The sequence below is a fragment of the Anarrhichthys ocellatus genome, unplaced genomic scaffold, assembly GCF_004355925.1.
Source record: "Anarrhichthys ocellatus isolate YVR2014 unplaced genomic scaffold, GSC_Weel_1.0 scaffold116, whole genome shotgun sequence".
NCBI classification, from domain to species: Eukaryota; Metazoa; Chordata; class Actinopteri; order Perciformes; family Anarhichadidae; genus Anarrhichthys; species Anarrhichthys ocellatus.
In genome coordinates, this window is record NW_022280146.1 from 76,294 (window position 1) to 96,221 (window position 19,928).

General features: G+C 42.2%; 3 protein-coding genes across 8 annotated transcripts in view; 1 reads left to right on the forward strand and 2 right to left on the reverse strand.

The window, feature by feature from the left end:
- pnpla7b (patatin-like phospholipase domain containing 7b) overlaps positions 1–15,800 on the reverse strand; it is a 27,341-nt gene extending 11,541 nt beyond the window's left edge. Inside the window, exons 1-16 of one of the 6 annotated variants that reach the window (XM_031876793.1) lie at positions 15,739–15,800; positions 14,715–14,755; positions 14,118–14,192; positions 8,428–8,515; positions 7,864–7,940; positions 7,080–7,174; positions 6,470–6,610; positions 5,886–6,045; positions 5,643–5,723; positions 5,004–5,132; positions 3,786–3,866; positions 3,061–3,181; positions 2,894–2,974; positions 1,703–1,782; positions 837–986; positions 526–603 (exon numbers count right to left, since the gene is read on the reverse strand). In XM_031876793.1, coding sequence (XP_031732653.1) covers positions 526–603; positions 837–986; positions 1,703–1,782; positions 2,894–2,974; positions 3,061–3,181; positions 3,786–3,866; positions 5,004–5,132; positions 5,643–5,723; positions 5,886–6,045; positions 6,470–6,610; positions 7,080–7,174; positions 7,864–7,940; positions 8,428–8,515; positions 14,118–14,192; positions 14,715–14,753 — 1,476 coding nt within the window. In that variant the 5' untranslated portion in view covers positions 14,754–14,755; positions 15,739–15,800. The other 5 variants (XM_031876792.1, XM_031876790.1, XM_031876795.1 and 2 more) reach the window with 5 other exon arrangements.
- A 343-nt stretch (positions 15,801–16,143) lies between these two features.
- Positions 16,144–17,368, forward strand: mrpl41 (mitochondrial ribosomal protein L41). Its single transcript, XM_031876817.1, has 2 exons — positions 16,144–16,223; positions 16,767–17,368. The coding sequence occupies exon 2, from the start codon at positions 16,791–16,793 to the stop codon at positions 17,196–17,198; it is 408 nt and encodes a 135-aa protein (XP_031732677.1). The 5' UTR covers positions 16,144–16,223; positions 16,767–16,790; the 3' UTR covers positions 17,199–17,368.
- Positions 17,369–17,413: 45 nt separating this feature from the next.
- dph7 (diphthamide biosynthesis 7) overlaps positions 17,414–19,928 on the reverse strand; it is a 6,579-nt gene continuing 4,064 nt past the window's right edge. Inside the window, exons 7-10 of the mRNA XM_031876816.1 lie at positions 19,797–19,869; positions 19,655–19,720; positions 19,322–19,494; positions 17,414–18,583 (exon numbers count right to left, since the gene is read on the reverse strand). Of these exons, the coding sequence (XP_031732676.1) occupies positions 18,174–18,583; positions 19,322–19,494; positions 19,655–19,720; positions 19,797–19,869 (722 nt within the window). The 3' untranslated portion in view covers positions 17,414–18,173. The remainder of the gene's footprint in view (positions 18,584–19,321; positions 19,495–19,654; positions 19,721–19,796; positions 19,870–19,928) is intronic.

The following is a 19,928-nucleotide window of genomic DNA, read 5'->3' on the forward strand; positions in this document are numbered from 1 at the left end:
CATGGTGTGTGTAGGTGTTTGCTGTGTGTATGAGGTGTGTGTGTGTCCTCCATGGTGTGTGCAGGTGTTTGCTGTGTGTAGGAGGTGTGTGTGTGTGTCCTCCATGGTGTGTGTAGGTGTTTGCTGTCCGTAGTACTGAACTGGACAGAACACTATTTCTTCATTTGGTTTCTTAGCCTGCCGTCTTTTTGCTTCTTGTGGTCTGTTTTGAGGGCCATCGCTCATGAATATAATTCGTGCTTATATGAGTGCTTAATAAATTAATGCATATGACCCCCCCCCCAGTCAAATGAGAATGTGTTATCAGAATGGAGATGTCGCTCTATAGATACAAATCATTTCTCTTTAATAATAAAACAAGATATAATTTAGCAGTAAAAGATGAAATAACGTAACCCAGCTGTGTCACGGTGTGGACACTGTTTGTTCAAAGAAACGCATGCATTTGGTGCTTTGATGAACTGTCCTCCAGAGAGCAACACATGGAGAGGTGAGTTTGTGTCAGTGTTGGCCCGACACACTGACCTGGTCTCCCTGGTGGGCCACAACAGAACCGGCTTTGACTTGTCGAAGATTCACCCTCCCCTCCAGCAGACTGGGGTTCTGATGAGATCACAGTACATATTAAAAACACGGGGACATTTAAGCTTTAACTGCCTCAACAAAAATGGATTCATGATTACAAAACCGATGCCAGATCACCTAAACAAACAATTAGCAGCAGTATAATATTTCACAATTTAAAAGTATTCCACCGTTGCTGTTCAATTCTTCCATACGTAAAACAAGATTTGGGATTAAATATGTGAAACAGGTAAATAAAGTTTGTACTCTACCTGCATTTGGATGACCTGCAACAGATCCTTTTTGGCAGCTTGGAAAATGGCGTTCACTTTATTATGCTGCACGTTTCCTCCTCCAGCATCACTGTAGTGGTAAACAGCAGATGGAGCGGGCTGCATGGTCACAGTCTTCTTCAGGATAGACTGAGGAGACAGAGAAGTGTCCTTAAGAAAAACACAGAAGCACAAACTAGATGCTCATTCTAAGTAACAACACCCGGCCTTTACCCGTGCAGTGTACTAAAGGGATCCGTTGTTTCTACTGTGTAACATCGTAGTGCACAGCTTCAATAAATACTTGTGTTTTTAGGCTACATCAAAATGGCTTTTTAATTTGCTCCATCATATCAATATACATGAATACAACAAACACCTGCCAGTTCTGATCCTTACACCGACTAAATCAATAGCAGGACAACAGAGAGATGCTTTATCCTGAACTATACAACTGAACTGACTTCATTAGATGCAGTTTGTAACTAACAAACACGGCTGATGCTCGGCTCCTCTCACAGTCTTCTGGAGGAAGCTACAAAGACAACAACATAAAGACACTCAGAGACGTGCAGCTCTGGAGCGGAGCGGAGTCAGTACATCCGCTAACGTGTCTGTCGGGATGGGGACAGTCATGAAAATGACTGATGTTGTGCTCACAGCTGTGGATTTCCAGCCTGTTACTGCACTCTCAAACTCTTTCCCTTCTGTTATTTGCTCCACAACATTGTTGACTTGCATTACACTAATCTCGGAGCAAACTGAAGACCGGTCACTACAGACTAGTCTCAATGATATCTGTGTAACTGGCTCCAAACGTTCAAAACCTGGAGGAAGTTCAAGAAAGAGCATCCTTATCCAGAGACCTTCACAGCGGGAGGCAGAGCGTCTTCTTTGGAAACTTGAGCCCGTTGATATACTCTCTTGAGGTCGGCTGACATTTCACCTGCATAACACAAGAACATGCAGTCATGGTATTGCTCATCATGGTTTAGTGTCGGCGATAAAAAGCATCTCCTGATTGCGCCGATGTGTCTTAGAGGCTGCTGGGTAGAAACCTGCTGTTGCTGCTAGTTTTTACAGGAGCAGCATCCAAAATCTGATTATTCATGTTTCTTTACAGTTCAGATATCTTGTGAAAGCCTTTCTCATCTAGGAGGGGGCTCCCCGACTGTAACAAGAACAAAATGATAGTCTCATGTACCTCAGCCTATCGCTTAGCTGTTGTTTCAGAATGATAGGACAGGGCTGTTAGCTGTGAGTGTGTGTGTGTGTGTGTGTGTGTGTGTGTGTGTGTGGTGCTGTCCAAAGTACTGAAACAGTAAGGCAGACACAGTTTCTAAGCCTGCTTGCAAACCGAGGAATTACAACTTCCAGGTACATCACGGGATGCTATGGGCCCCAACAAGACTTTTTAAACACTGATTAACATTTCAACTTCCTGGTACGAACGCTTGAATTGCAGTTATTTAAATCATTAGGTCAAAAAAGTTATAAAATGCCCTCATAGCAAAATCCAGACTTATTTTCCGTCAGCCGTTCAAGTGAATGGGGCCTCTCCTCTAACTCTTTATCCAGTTCTCTTCGGACATTCTCTAATTCTATTTCCCCATTGTAGCAATGCCCAGGCAGGGAGACGCCGGTACCCAACCCTTCTGTTGTTGTTATTCAGGTGCTGCTCCGATGGTCCTGCAAAGTCTACATGGTGATTTATTCACGCACACCAAGTACATTTAAGTATTACTAATATGCTGATATTTAGTTATTATTGGTGACCTGCAAAAACAATCAGAATTTGATTTTGCTTTTTTGACATGAGCAAATAAGAAGGAAAACATCCTGTAGACATTCTACATGTTTGTCTTTATGTTCCAGGGCTTTCAATTAAGAACATTACACGTAGCTTTAATCTATTTACATGATCCGGTAGCATGCAGATTAGTCCCATCGATACAAGAAAATCTAAAATCTAAAATAAGTATGTGCTGTATGTGTATAAAATGTATACTGTGTGTGTGCGCGTGTGTGTGTGCGCGTGTGTGTGCGCGTGTGTGTACCTGTAACAGCCAGCGGGGTGGAGGCAGAGCGAGATTTCTTGTATTTAGACGTGGACGTGTCGGATAAGCTGGACTTTTCTGCTGTAATGTGTAACAAGAAAACATCACTACACACACAGCACTGCTGCCAAACGGTGACATGTTGAGGGAATGTCGTTGTTTCTGACCTGCGTCACCTTTTTCAGAGCCAAGGTCATCAGAATGGGAAGGCTGCCTGCGGAGGCCTCTGTGTGGATGACCGTCACCCAGAACATGGGCCACCGACACCAAGGAGATGGCTTGGCTCTCCTGTAACACACATACATCAATATTTCATTTGTAAACCCTCTCTAATTAGATATGTGCTACGGTTAAATGTATATAGTGGAATTCTGATTTCTGCTATTAATTCTCCATCCGTGACATGACGGATATGAAGTTTGAACTTTATTTGTTGTCAAATCAAGTCTCTCTCTACGTCTGTGGAGAGGGACGGAGAAGATATTGACTCTTGGCATCAAACACTAGCTTGATTGGCTCAATCTATGCGTTATGTAAAGCTGACATATGGAAAATGTAAAAGGTTTGTATGAAGATAACCCCATCCCTCTTCCCCTTTGATAAATGACATTACTGTTGTATTCTCTCTCCAGTTATTATGCCTTGGTCTGCTACAGATGGAAGTTGTCTTTATGTTAGCTGCACATCCACTGGGTGTGGTTTGTTTTACAGCTGTGCAGAATGAGGTTACAGTCTTGATGTCTAGTGTCGGTATCTTCTTGTGCGTAAGCTGCTGTTAAACATCACTCATGCTCTTAAGAAGACTCTGCTTTAAGACAGTGTTGCATATCAGAGAGCAGGACAAAGTGTGAGGTTTAAAGAGTCCCGATCAGTCAAAACCGTGAAACAGTACCGGGTTGAAGAGCTCAGTGGTCAAGCCAAGGTAGTTGTGTAAGGCAAGGAAGGTCACTCTCTGGAGACGCACCATGATGATCTACAGAGGGCAGAGCATACAGACAGCACTGTTTATGGATCCACATCCTTCACTCAGGACCAGTACCACAGGGGGACCTCGAGTCATTTGTAATTCAGTGAATGCGGAGGAGGTCATCTGTCATCTTGATCCTGAGCTAATCTGCCATGTCTGGAATTTGTCAAGAGACAATTCCACTGCAAATTACCGACCACATTTCTCCAAACACAGAGGTCATGTGATGATATCAGTCCCGTGTCAAACTGCCTTTCAGTGATTTGGGGCTGGATTTGGTTTTCTTTGACAAGGTTTTTGGGTTCTTTCGCTCATTTCTGGTTGATAATGACAGTAAAATACAGACTTAACTAATCCTGTGTTGATGCTCTGCAGGAAACGCCGACGTGTGGGGTGATTTCTAAATCACACCAGGTCCCCTGGTAGTACTCGTCCCATGCCGATAGGGCTTAAGAAGGTAGCTCACTTAAAGAATCAAAAGCCCTCTTCGCACGGGACCAGTATTACCAGGGGACCAGTATTACCAGGGGACCTCGTGTGAACTAGAAACGATCCCTCGCAGCTGTGTTTTGTGTTTTGCATTAGCACAGGATATGTGAATTCTGTATTTTACTTGAATTTACTAACATGATCCCCTGGCTTAGTGTCCAAGCTCTGCGAAACATCCACTTTTATCAAAAATATTACACTATATGATATTTAGATGTAATGTCATAAATATTGTTTATTATGTATTTATGTTTATAGAATACTCAAAAAGATGTTTTGCTCTGGTGTGAATGGGTCTCCATGCTGTGTATGAGCCTCCTGAATTTGCACTCAGAATGCTGTGAACGCAGCCTCCAAACTTCCCGACCAGGGAAGAGCCAGAAAAAAGGCACCAAAACAAAAAACTTGCAAAAAATACCACAAACGACCCCAAATCACGATACCAATTCACACAGGACTAATATTATCACCCGTTCTTTGCAAAATATAGTGGGTCATTTGTGGTGGAATTTTACTCGACAAATTCCAGACATGGCAGATTCGCACCGGATTAAGATCACAGACCTCCTCAACTATTACGAATGACTAAAGACACCCAGGTATGACTAATATGTGAAGGGGCTATATGTCTGTCATTGTCAGTGAACACTTTACCTGGATGACACGGACCAGAGTTTCAGGATATTTCTCAAAGACCGACTGAAAGGCTGCAGCTGGAAGACGCAGGATAGTGGAGGGAACTGCAGCTCGTGCAGACACTGTTTTGTAAGGTGCAGGATAGCCCTGAGTACAGATAGTACAGTGTGTGAAGATGTGAAGGATGCTGTGAGTCATACACAAAACAGAATTAAATCGAACAACGAAAATGCAAACATGAATAAAAATCGTGAATAAAAAGGGCAGTACTGAATGATTGAAACACAATATGATAAGATAGAGAATTTGTCCTAAATTAAAGTCACCGTTAAACTCAGTCTAACTAGAATTACAGCCTCTCAGTTGTGTTCCTCCACCAACCAGTGAGGCTGCAATTTACATCCACGTCAGTTCAAAATGTTATCACTTTATCATTTTATCCTATTAGACATTTGTATGAATTTGTCACAATTAGCATATGAATTTTGAGTTACGGCCAAAAACTGAACTAGTACCATGAACTAGACATCTCCATCAGGGAAAGCACTCAGCTCGCTCTACGTACTGACCCAACTAGAGTTGATCTAATCGTACGTTATATCTGTTGATGATCTGTTCTAAAATAGAGACCTATTACATATGAGGATGAAGACGTACGGTGATGATGTCCAGGATACTGAGCAGACTATGAACACTGTCTCCTGGTAGAACTTCCTTCACCACAGCGTCTGTACCGTCCTGCAGGAAGAAAACACAGTTGCATCTCAACATGAGAGAGTAGTCACAGCAACACGGTGGACTAATCAACACAAAACAGCAAAGAACACAAGTTCTAATCGATCGCTGAGTGTGAAACATTCTGTGAAGCAGTAGGTGTTGTGGTCCACCCTCTGATCTTACACTCTCATGGATGCACAGCTCCAGGCGGCCATCTTGAACCACGTAAATACTGTCGTCGGTGTCACCCGGTCGGAAGAGCGGCTCTCCCTGATGCAGCGGGATCAGCACCATGTGACGACACAGCTCCAGGAAAAGAGGCTTCTCGAAGTGTCCGAGCACCCTGGTTACACATGCACATGCAAAGTAGTTCTGTTACCTCTAATGATAACAACCACATTGAGACAATAGTCACAATACGTCACATTATGGAAATTCTAGTTTAACGGCATCATATCTAAGATAAAACAAATCAAATTTTGATTCCGACAGCATAGATGTGCTACATATGCACCCATTCAATTTCAAATCTAGACACGATGGTGTGTGGAGAAAGATGGGTGCTATGAATCCGAAAGAAACGGACTTTAAGCAGTTTAAGTCATTTTTCAAACAAAAATACTAAACGATTAATCGATTTTCAGGACTGATCTTTTCAGTACACTGGCTATTCCTTACATCTACGTATATGTCACAATGGGACTGCATAGAAACTGTGCTCCTGTTCATGTGGAAGATGGAAATGAAGCATCACACATTTTACTTACCTGACATTTTTCAGCATGTACAGCACCTCAGAGGGCAGATGGGAGTTCTTCACATCAAACTCAGTCAGGTCAGCCTCCAGCAGGCAGGGAGGAGGCTCTTTGGGCTGCAGGGTGGGGGGCTCCCTCCGGATGCGCAGGATCCTTAAACAAACAAACACACACACACACACACACACACACACACACACACACACACACACACACACACACACACACGTGAAAAAGTTATTCTTCATACTGTAAAAAATGTATTACTTTGAGTTGCAGCTCTAAACCAAGTTTCTATCATTTAAACTGAATCTTACCTCTTTCCTAAAACACAACACCTCTGTGCATTTATATTACAAATCTTTCTCATCAATATATTTATGCTGGTTTATTTCTGCTTTTAAAGGACATTCTGAATGACTTCTCTGGTTAATTAACAAGGGTTTAAATATGGTATATTATTGAAAAAGTATCCAATATTTAGTGGAGACTGGCTCTGATTATGTATTTGTCCCTGTTCTTCTTTGACAAAATAATATAATAATAATATTTTATCAAACAACTGTTCCTAAGTTGAAGAATGAACTATCTGTCTTCACCAGATGCTGAAAAAGAGACTCACTTGCGAGCTATCGACAGGACTTTGGTCCTCTTCCTCACTCTCTGACGGGAAGCTGAGTTTGAAGCAGAGGCGGGGGCTGAGGACAACGTCTGGACCTGCAACAGGAAAGGTTTGGGGATTTGTCATGCTTGTAGTAAATTGCCTCTTTCTGTCCGTCTGTCTACGTCCAACGGAGAAAGATACCAACAACGTATCAGTTAAGATGTAATGAAAACATCATCAGCAGAGAGGGATGTCTACAGTCTATTGAACTGGCAGAGAAAAGAACACGAATCACCTCAGAGTAGTGGACTAAAGTCACACTTCCAAAATGTGTTGTTGGGCGCCAGAATCAATATTGCATAGATATGAGATGATAAACTGTGATTATGAGCTCTAGAAAACAGAGGACAGAACTTTTGTTTTTCATTCAGATAAATCTGCATCTTTAATAAAAAGGTTTTTTTGTCACATTTGCTGAAGCTGTTTTTATATCCTGACAGTAGTACGTGAGACGGCTCATTCATGAAAAGATCCGGTCCTCAGTGGAATCCTGCAGACTCCATTAGGAACACTAAGAGGAGGCAGAGGAACCCGATTGCTTTTATAGATGATCTATCTCATGTACTGCAGTGACAATAGTTATCTTGGCTTTACATCTGTAGCTTTAAACAACCTTATGGGTTTTCAATGGGTTGCCAGGTATTAATCTTTGATTAAAGTCTTTGTGACTGAAAAGTGAATGATGTACACTCTGCACAGTGTGTCAAATGTCTGCAAGTAGCATGCTGAAGAAGGCACCGACCTTTCTCATGATCTTCCGGCCGTAGAACATCACCTTGTCTCTCTTCCTAAAGCGATAGTGTGGAGCGCCGGCCTCCTCTGAAACACACCATAGATCTTCTGTTAAACCATTTGCCCCCTCCTGTATGAATGAGTCCTCCTGTATGAATGAGTCCTCCTGTATGAATGAGTCCTCCTGTACATTGAACTGATGCCGTACATCTGTCTGGTTAGATCACTCTGCTTCTAATCCCTCAGAATAACTAATTCACTGACAACTTGGTTTCTTTTATGAATAGGACATACAGTATCAACAAACCTTTACCAACAACATTATTAATACAGTGAATTAATAAATAAATAAAAAACATAACCCTGAAAATACATGATTGTATGAACTGTGAACAACGTTTATATTGTCTCTGATATATGATAAAAACATCATTGTGACAGTCACTCTGACACAACCCATATTAATATGTTAACTGAGTATTTGGGTGTATTTTGCACATCTTTACATCCTGCATCATTCAGACACTAATGTGCTCTGAAACAGAACAGATTGCACAGAGAGCAAGGCACTGACTTGACAGTTTGTATCTTCTGTAAAGAAGGAACACAACAACTCCAACGACAGAAACAACTGTCGCAGCTCCGATCAGCACCGCCGTCCACTGGAAGAGAAACACACAACACATTCAGATGAGCTCTACTCAAAAACTCTAAATGATCAATCCACATGTTATGACAGGGTGACAAGAACAGGAACGCCAGAGTCATCCATGTGTTACCAGTTCATCCTTTTCTCCAGTGCACTTCAACACGCATTTAATTACATTCATGCAAAAAAGCCATTTACAAACAACGGGCCTCATTCACCGATATCCTCCTAAGTTTGTTCTTCAATTTGTTGGCGTGGAGGTTCCGTCACACCAAGAGCCATCCCAACCAACCAGCGAGGAGCGGAAGTGGGTTATAAAACATAACCAGCTGCCCGCACTGCCCACTTGGCTTCTTTTTTGGAAAATTGTCAATAAGGACCAAAATAAATGATTAGTACTAATACCATGTAAAAAACACAAAACTTAAATACTTTAGAAGTGGAGGTACTTCTGCAAGAGGTGAACACCAAATGAGCCGTCATATTTAAAAGAATCAGTAGTGAATATATATAAATAATATAAAATATAAATAATTTCACTGAATTGTCCTGCAGCTTAAATGTTGTATTTATTGGTTTATTTGATAAGGGACAGTGCACATTAATAACAACATTGCTGTGAATGCGCCAGAGTTATTAAGTATGGAGCCAAATCCAGGTCAATAGTTTTGTTTATTTGAGAAGAAAAGTGAACCTGAAAGTTCAAGTTGTGGTCTTGAACATTGAAAAATACAGCAATGAATTCAAAATATAAATAAGTGAATGAAAAGGTTTTTTGGGTTGAATATAATTTAGATTCAGTTCTGGAATTTTTTTGAATACATTTTACACTTTCATATATATTTTGATATTTGAGGTTTTATATATGGACAACAGAATATGACTTAAGTATAAATAAATGCATTAATACATGTATAAATAAATACAGGAATAAATAAATAAATGCTTAAATAAATGTTTGAATACAGAAATAAATGAATAAAATAATAATTAAAAGCTGAAATAAATACTGAAATAAATAAATAAATAAAAGCATAAATAAATAAATGCTGAAATAAATATGGAAATAAATGAATTAATGTAAAGATAAATAAATAAAAGTTGATAATCAAACAGGACATAAATAAATACATATATCATATATTTATTTCTACATTTCTATTCACCTACATTTATTCATTGATGTGTCTGTATGCTAATGAGGTGGGAGGTCCTAACCTCTGTCTAAAGCAGGATTGGTCACAGGAGTGTGATGGCTTCTGGTCTACTACTGCTGCCTTGCACAGAAACGTTGAAGTTGGCCAGCCCAGTGTTGCCAAATTGACGACTTTCCAAACCCTCTTGGCGACTTGTCAAAAGCGACGAGCGACAAATCTAGCAACTTTTTCTGGTGTTATTGGAGACTTTTCTGGTGTTTTGGAGACTCTGACATGAAAGCACGTATGGTTCTGCAGTTACTGTCCTCAACGAGCAGCGGGTGCTGCCGTGAGCCCCTCGGCCGTCCCAAAGCACTCACAGGCAGCAGCCTCGCGCAGCAGTCCCAGCTGCAGACTGTGGACGCCGTTAGTGCTGCTAGATAGTTTGTTGACGTCGTCTACAGAGATGATTGGCTAGGAATCGGTTGCTTCTGTCTTGCTCCCCTACTTGACCAATCCTGCTTAAGAATGAGGTTCGGACCGCCTACCTCATTAACATACGGACACAGAAATACAGAAACAAATAAATGAAGGAATACAGAAATGTAGAAATAGATTTATGTCCTGTTTAGCTATCAACTTTTATTTATTCATTTCAGTATTTATTTATTTCAGCATATATTAATTCTTTTATTTATTAATTTCTGTATTTATACATTTATTTATGCATTTATCTATTTATTCCAGTCTTTATTTATACATTTATTAAAGCCTTTATTTATTTATACATAAGACATTTTTCGTCCTCCATACTTATATTTTTCAGTTTCAGATTTTTTTTTTCCGGTTTCAAATCTTTTTTTCACTTTCAGGTCGGTTTTTTTGTCCCTGCTCCAACGTGGGGGGCGTGGCATCAACTGAGAGGGGCGTGTCATCATGAGTGAAAGCATAACAAAGAAGGCTGAGGACTGTCCTCAAATGATTCCAAATGATCAATATTGACCTGGATTTGGCTCCATACTTGCCTAACTCTGGCGCATTCACAGCAATGTTTGTATTAATGTGCACTGTCCCTTATCAAATAAACCAATAAATACATAATTTTTTCTAAAATGAAGTACTATATTTAAGAGTCACATTATTCAGAAGCTTTCTTTTATCTATTTTATTTTTTCCAGCCCTTATTTAACAAGAGAAGAACATTTCTTTATTCTTAGAGTATTTATTATTTATAATTCATCGATTGAAATCGGACAATAAATATTGTTGAGATATTATTCAATTGAACTTTTTATATTTGAAATGACAGTCAGTTGTTGATTACATACAGACGTCAATACAACTGTTAGGGTACTTTAATATATAAAGGACTAAATCATCACGCAAGTTACACATTACTGTGATGTTCCAGACCTTTGAGGAGGAAATTCTCTCTGACTGGACCTCGTTGAACTTTAGTTGAACACCTGGTTTAGGGTATATCTCCCAGATGCTTCTCTGTGACTCTGCTCCCAAATGTACATGAAATGTATGGGGTGGGTACAGAAACTTTAAAAATGTGGGGGGACACTATTGAACCATTTTGGCACACCCATGCATGAGACCCATAAAACATACACATTTCCACCACTCCAGACCGGTTCTGAAGCAGGTACAGGTGTGGCCAGAGGGGGCCTCCTCCGCTCTCCAAGACTGCTTTGACACAACAGACTGGGGAATGTTTAAGCAGGCAGCCACATACAACAATCACACAGACATTGAGGAGTACACAGACACTGTTACTTCTTACATTAGTAAGTGCATTGATGATGTGACTCATATAAAAACCATCATCACTCGGGCTAACCAGAAGCCATGGCTGACAGGGGAAGTGCATCGGCTGCTGAGGGCCAGAAACAACGCCTTCAGAGCCGGGGATGAAACTGGCCTGAGAAGAGCGAGAGCCGACCTGTCTCACGGCATCAGGGAAGCAAAACAGGAATACACGAATAAGATAACCAGTCACTTTAAATTCAGCAGAGATACACGGAGCCTGTGGCAGGGCATATAGACCCTTACGGACTACAAACCCGTGCCACAGATCTGCGACAGCAACATCTCTCTGCTAAACAACCTCAACAGCTTCTTTGCACGGTTTGAAATGCAAAACAGCACACGTCCACACAAGACTCCGCCCCCTCCCCACGATCAGGCTCTGTGCCTGTCTGCTGCCAGCGTGAAGAGGACACTCTCCACTATCAACACCCGCAAGGCAACAGGTCCAGACAACATCCCTGGTCGTGTGTTGAAGGACTGTGCAGAGGAGCTTAAGGATGTCTTCACAGATGTCTTTAATACTTCTCTGAGACAAGCTGTTGTTCCATCATGCTTCAAGGCCACCATCATCATACCTGTGCCAAAGAAATCCACTCTGTCCTGCTTTAATGACTACCGTCCGGTGGCACTGACCCCCATAATCATGAAGTGCTTTGAACGGCTAGTCATGTCACATATCAAATCCATTCTTCCCCCCACCCTGGACCCTTTCCAGTTTGCATACCGTGCCAAGCGGTCCACGGAGGATGCAATCTGCTCTGCTCTCCACCCAGCCCTCACCCATCTGGACACAAAGGACTCATATGTGAGAATGCTGTTCATAGACTTTAGTTCAGCATTCAACACCATAATCCCACAAAAACTCATCTTCAAACTTGACCAGCTGGGGCTCAAGACCTCGCTGTGTAACTGGCTGTTGGACTTCCTCAGTGAGAGGCCACAAGCAGTACGTGTCGGCAACAACACCTCGAGCAGCATCACACTGAGCACAGGGGCCCCTCAAGGCTGTGTTCTCAGTCCACTGCTCTTCACCTTGCTGACACACGACTGCACCACAACCTACAGCACCAATCACATGGTCAAGTTTGCAGACGACACAACTCTGGTAGGTCTCATCACCAACGACGATGAGACCCACTATAGGAAGGAGGTCAGCCTTCTGACCACGTGGTGCAGAGACAACAACCTCCTTCTGAATAACAGCAAGACCAAGGAGATTATTGTTGACTTCCGGAGAGGCCACACTCGACACCCACCACTGACCATCAATGGTGCTGATATAGAGAGAGTGAGCAGCACCAACTTCCTGGGGGTGGACATCAGTGAAGACCTCTCGTGGACAGCCAACACAACATCACTGGCAAAGAAAGCTCAGAGCCGCCTCTACTTTCTCCGCAAACTGAAGAAGGCAGGAACACCACCACCCATCATGTGCACCTTTTACCGAGGCACCATTGAGAGCATCCTGACAAACTGTATCACTGTGTGGGGCGGAAGCTGCACTGACCACAACAGGAAAGCCCTGCAGCGCACAGCAAACACAGCTGGAAGGATCATTGGTGCCTCACTCCCCTCCCTGCAGGACATATACGACACTCGCCTCACCCGCAAAGTGACCATGATTGTGCGCGACTCCAGCCACCCCTCACACAGTCTCTTCAGCCTCCTGCCCTCTGGGAGAAGATACCGGAGCCTCCACGCTCGCACCACCAGACTCTCAAACAGCTTCGTCCACCAGGCTGTTAGGAAGCTGAACTCTCTGAACTCTCTCCCTCCTCTCTTTTAAGACTCCCCATGTCCAACTGCTGCTAAATACAGATTGATAGTTTTTTTCTCTTATTATATATATATTGTCTAAATGTTTTTTTAATCTATTGCACTGTATTCACTTTATATGTTTATATGTTTGACTAGAGAGAAACGTCTTTTCAACTCCCCTGTATGTCCAGTACATTGTGGAATTGACAATAAAGCGAACTTTGAACTTCTGATGCATTGTGTCATTATTTTTTGAGCAAATTTAACACATTTTGTCTTAATGTCAGTGATTTCATGGTGATGTCTATTAGTTACATTGTTTTACCTGATTCACCTGCAGTGTCTTCAGTATGTAGGACATTTTAAAATGTATATCGCTAAAAGCCGTTTTCTCAAAATGTTTTTTTTCTCCGCTGTAGCTCTTACATACACCAAAGTGGCTCATTGCTAATATTCTGAAGGGGTTTGTACACATATCATTCACAGCCTGTTTTATACAATATTTTATTACTAAAAACATGGAGAAAATGGATTTCATGAGTGTTGACAGTATTTCCTGATTCATGCGGTGATGAGGAGAGATATCCAAACAAAACATTTGAGTCTACTTTGTCAACAAAATGAAAGAAGACGTTTGAAGCCGGCTTTATCCAATGCTCAGAATTCTGTTCAGGATATGTATGCAAATGAAAACATATGTGATAAGACAATGCATCATTTGCACATTTTCAGAAAACGTATAAACAATAAATAATTGTCTTAATGTAAGTAATCAACTGGAGGCGTTTCATGGTGATATCTATTAGTTCACGTTGTTTTACCCAGTGTGTCTCCCTAATGGTTGGTGAATGAGGCCCAAAGTCGCAGTCAAACCTCTGGAGTCAGAAATCGACTGTCGGTGGTTACCATGTTGGCCTCGGTCCTCTCCTCCACAAGCTGCGTCATCTTGGCCCCGATCTCAGTACCGAGTGGAACCAAGCTCTGAAACATCAAGAACAGGAACAACACTGAGAAATCAACTGGACATCAGAGCAGTTGTAAAAACGGTTAAATTGTGAAAATCGTTTTCCTAAATGGACAAAGACATGCATGGATGGAATATTGGGTCTATCAGGCACAGACCAAGGGGTCCAAAGTGTCAGGGGCCCCCCTCTGGCCTTCACCTACACGATGTCACTCAGAAAGACTCAAGATATATAAGAAATATAAAAGTTATAAAGAGACTCAAAACGACTAAGAAAAGAGGAAAAACAACCACAGAGACACAGAAATGACTATAAAGATACACAAAACAACTACTAAGAGATGCAAAATTTAAAAAAGGGTCAAAACAATCAGACAAAAAAATAACCACAAAAAGACCAAAATGACTACAAAGAGATATAAAACAACAAACAAACAAAGGCTAAACAACTATAGAGTATCTGTGCCTGGCCTTTTGTTTTCATGGGACATTGATCTCAACATCAGGCCAAAGAAGTGCAATGAATAGGAACAACATACCGGTATACTGCAGCTCTTCTCTTCACCATCGTCTTCCATTTCTGTTCAAAGAAGATAATGCAGTAAAACAACACAATCTAGAATAGTGAAATGAAAGAATTTAAACTACAGACATTCATTCATTCCACACGGGAAATTAATGTGCATTTAACTTAAGAAGATGATTTGTTGCTATTATGGAATTATATTCTGATGAAGCTTTGAGATCAAAATAGCCCGGGACTCGAACCCTGCACCCTAGTGCATTGCTGCACCCATCTGACCGCCACAGAGAATCTGGGGTAAAGATCAGCTGCTCCGCTAGAGGTCACAAGCTCAATGCTGGTAACCAGACACTGGCTCCACTCACCCACTGCTGAACTCTACCGACAGGCAGCCACACAAGCCTGCAAAACGGTGCACGGATGGTTCAGGGGACCAGAGGAAAGATGTCGGCTGTCATGTTTAGTTTGTTTACAGACACTTGTTGACTTCGCGCGTGTCCTGGTTGTGTCTTCTAGAGCCACACTCCATCAAATATGGAAGATGTTTTTGCTAGTGCTTTGTGGATTATATATGCCGAATTGAAAAGTGTGTTTTACTAATAGTCTTATCCTATTTTGGTCGACGTGAGTGCGTTTGCAGGAGAGCACCAGAGCCACGTACATATTTAAAGAGTTTGGCGACAACACGGAGCATCATATTCCTGCTTGACGTAGTGATAAAGCAAAATAACTCACACTTCTATAGTTTGATATTTACTGATAGCTAACACGTTAACAGTACGAAGAGAGCCAACATGCAATTCCACAATTAGTTAACGTAAATGTAACTTTGTTATAGCTAACGTTAACGTAACGTTACCGTTCATTCTCACACACATGTCCGCGGGCGCAGCTACTGTGGCTGCGGTCCGCAACAATGCGATTGAAAAACTGAACAAATAAACAAGTCTGCATTGACAACAAATACAGATAAAAGCTTCAGCAATATAACTGACGTTTACCCCTTTCGACTGAACCGACCAAACTATTCCCCCACGTACCTTTCTTGTATCAAAGTTTGTGTCTAATGCTACATGCCTGAGAACAGTGTCACGCCTGTGCGGTAAAACAGTCTCAATATCCGGTGATGGCTTTCAAAATAAAATACGTATTGACGAACATCTAGATGACCCAGACGTGATGGAGGCATCTGGACTGTGTTTAGAGGATGTAAGGTGCAATTCAATAGCTAGATGTTACTCTTCAGTGGTACATAGTATAGCTCTAGTTCCGCTCAACATTAACACAGAACTAGATAGATACATGCTTTGCGCATACTAATTGTGCCTTTTGAGCATTTATCTTGAAGGGGAATTCAATTGTGTACTACGTAGCTCTGGCTAACTTGACGCACGTCCATTAGTAACAGTTTAGTACTAGTGTCTCAGATTGTGGTTGGTGGTTGGTTTTGCCTTTCGGCCAATCACTGAGCACTTCCTTGGACAGCTCGGCACATTGCTCTCATCGGACCAACAGCGGACTCAAGGTGAGAGGAGTTACATTTTGTAACAATGAATGAACTTATGGGCCATTTTTAACTATAACGACTATTTTATTAACGTCAAATGTTAGTTAGCTAGCATGCAGGCGATATAACAGCGTTAGCAGGCTCGTAGGTTATCGTTCGCTAGCTAACGTTAGCTAGCGAACGTAATGAGCTAACTGTTAAAACAAAGCTTTCAGTTGTCTTCTTACCTAGCTAAATCAGAAATGTTACGCAGGTTTTCATCACCTGAACCCATTTTACTACATGACGAACAATGCGTTAATACCAGGTAACGTTAAAGCTAACAGTCTTAGTCGTTTCAGTAATGGTGTTATCAAACAAACGGAGAAGATGTACGCGTATCAGAAGATGATTGACCCCCTGGCTGCCATACGTTATTCCCACGTTCATACGAGGATATAACGCGACATCATTCGTCAGTTCTGAAAACCGTGTTGGTGGCAGAATCTGTGTATTCTTTGGGGTTGTACCTATGCCGTCTTCACTTGAATACACGTGTAAAGCATCATTTATTCTCCACAGGGTTTCTCTGAACGCTGTGGCACGATGGGTGTGTTATCCACGTTGATGAGGGGTCTGGTCAGAGGAGCAGACAGGATGGCTGAGTTCACCAGCAAGCGGGGATCAAGGACTCATAATAAAGGCAGAGGCGCCAGGCCCACTGGACTGAGGCTCTCCAGCAGGAAGTTTCTGTCCATACGGACCATGATTCCAGAGTTTGTGGTGCCTAACTTGGAGGCCTTTAAACTGAAACCCTACGTGTCGTATCGTGCTCCTCGAGGAACGGAGCCTCCACTCACAGCACAAAGTGTGTTTGCTGACGTTGTGGCCCCTCAGATCAAGAAAGACTTTGAAGAGGGCACTTTCAGCAAAGGACAGCTGGAGAAATATGGTTTTGAGCCCAAACAGGAGGGGAAGCTCTTCAAGCTTTATCCCAAGAACTATGTGCGCTGAAGATGGACTCAGTGTTATGTATTTGCAAAGACTGCTGGGTAGACTGAAAGCTGCAGACTAACAGGGATGATGCCTTCACAAATGGGACTGTTATATTTAGAAAGATATTTGTTCCTACAAGTGATTGACTTTTCTGTTACTTCATCTGGCAAAATAAATGATCAATGCTGTAGAGTTGTGCATTAGTCAAAGTATAGGTAGCGAACATAACTGTGCTGAGGCTAATCATAGTTATTCTTCACAGTCTCTTATACTGAGACGATATACTACAATATAGTAGTTCATTTTTCTCAAAGCCCCTTGATTTTAAAGACATGACTCCAAGTTAAGACACAGTGAACCTAGAACATGATAATGTAGCTTTATTGGTCAGGAAGTGTAATAAATGTAACTAGCAATTCAAGTGGCTATTTCAAATGTAGTTCTACTACTGTGATAACGCTTACAAAATCATAATGAGTTGAAGATCACCACATAGGCTGGCAGAACACTTTACAATTGCAAAAAGGGGGTGTGTTATTAAAGAGGAGGTTCATTACTCGGGAGCCTTTAACCTGCTAATCTGGGCTACATCACGCATCAACCCATCCAAAATGTCATTAATGCTGAACTGAACCCAGGAGTCCTTATAAGGTAGAAGGGTGCAAATGAATAGAATTTCCTTTTGAGGACCAATTCACACACATTGCATGGAGTCAAGAAAGTTGTTTTTGAGAACAATTTATCTTAACACTGCTATAATGAAGAACAGGTTTGTGGGTAAATGTTGGTGTTGATCTTTCTGCTACAGGGCAAACTGAAGATTGTAAGCAATTTGTTTAAATACAAGCTTATAAAAATCAAGTGTCAATTCAAAAATATAAGGTTTTCCTAATTGCATATTCTGTGATAAGTCTGGGGACTATTTGTTGGCTATACATTCTGCAGAACTTGGTATATTTCTATCGTGCCAGTGCAGCCAGTGCTCCAGCCTGGTCAGCATGGCTCTGATTCCAGTTGAGCCTGATCTGGAGTCCAGTCCCAGCGCCACACATGCAGCATATGGTCATAGAATGAGCAGCTTGCCAGCACATAGGACAGTGAATGGGCATCCTCATCGGGAATCAGGGCAGGGCCTGCAGTAGGGGTGAAAGGGGGTGCTGCAATGCCCTCTGGGATGTATCGTCCTGCATCATCCTCCAGGGAAGTGTCAAAGCTGGCGGTGGGAGATTCATACTGAATCCTCAAGTGACCTCCACTCTCTGCGAGGCTTTCCTTTGGTTCTGCAGCAACAGGAGAGCAGGGAGCCGGTTCCTCCAGGGACAGCCGGGACCAGTCGGCTCCGTACGCCAGGGAGTTGTGCAGGATGTAGGAGGCTAGGACCGGACATGCTCCTCCACCACCCTCTGGACAAAGACGGGAAAACATTGATGTTTCACACAATAATTCTTACGGGCAGAATCAGAAATTCCTTAATATTGGGCTGGAGTCTTATTTATTAGTTCATAGGATCGAAATGACAAAATATTCAGATTTATAAAACCTTTCATACACTTGAGCCGAATTTGAGTTGATTTAATATTGTTTACAATTGAAAGTTGTTTATGAAATAGTTATGGATTATTAGCACAAATATGACTGCTGGTTTGAATGTTTATGATTAATGATATGTATGATACCTCTTACATTTAATTTCTACGCCCTGGTTTTAATTGAGCACCTCACCATCTGCGTCTCCATAACGTACGTACGCCTGGGTCAAAGCTTCTGTACAGGTGCATCCTGGTCCTTACGGGATACATTTCATTCATGCAACAATAACTCAGGCCGACTAACTGTTCCCTCATGTTTACCAGCTCCTGGATCCCGATGTATTCAGTAATGAAGATGAAGACTGCAATGCTAAACTGCTTTTGGGGTCTGACAAAGCCTGTGTCCAGTTACTCTTTCAAGTTCCAGGGCAATGTGACTCACTCTCATTTTACTAAAGTTAATTTTCTGTCTGATGAGGCGAGCCTGGTGTCATTACATTTTATGAATCAGGAGGCCAAACTAAAACTTGGTGCCTTGGTTAACTAACTGAATGACGAACCAACAATAAAAAGGAAAAACAGAGTTCATGGTGTTCCCTCCTCCATACTCGCCTAGCGCCTGCTGGCAGTGGAGGATGTGGAAGTCATTGTGCATGCAGGCTGCCAGCAGCAGGTGCTGATCGGTCGGATGCCACTTCAGCCTCCACACTCCACCACCCACTGGACTTTCACTGAGAGGATGTCGCATGTTCCTGCCATCCCACAGCAAAACCTGCTCATCATAGCTGCAAACACAAGCCCAGAACACAAGACGGTCACATGACTGAAAGACTGAGCCAGCTGATTGTTCAAGACAAGAAGAACAAAGACAGAGGAAGACGTGGAAGTAAAAGGTCATTCTCACGCAACACCATTTTTCCACAGAGAGGTCACTGGGATATTTACCTGCCTGTAGCCAAGATGTGCTCCCGGTGGGGGTTGCTGTGTATACTGCACACACCCATTGAGTGTCTTCAAGAGAACAGACCAGAACTTGTCAGTGTGCTTCGCCTGAACGGACAGACCAAAAGATTGCTGGTGAAACTACCTTTTACTGGTGAAGGTGGGGCAGGAGGGACCCACCCTGAGATCCCAGCCTTTGAGTTTGCAGTCATCACCACCTGTTGAGGAAAACACACACACACACACACACACACACACACACACACACACACACACA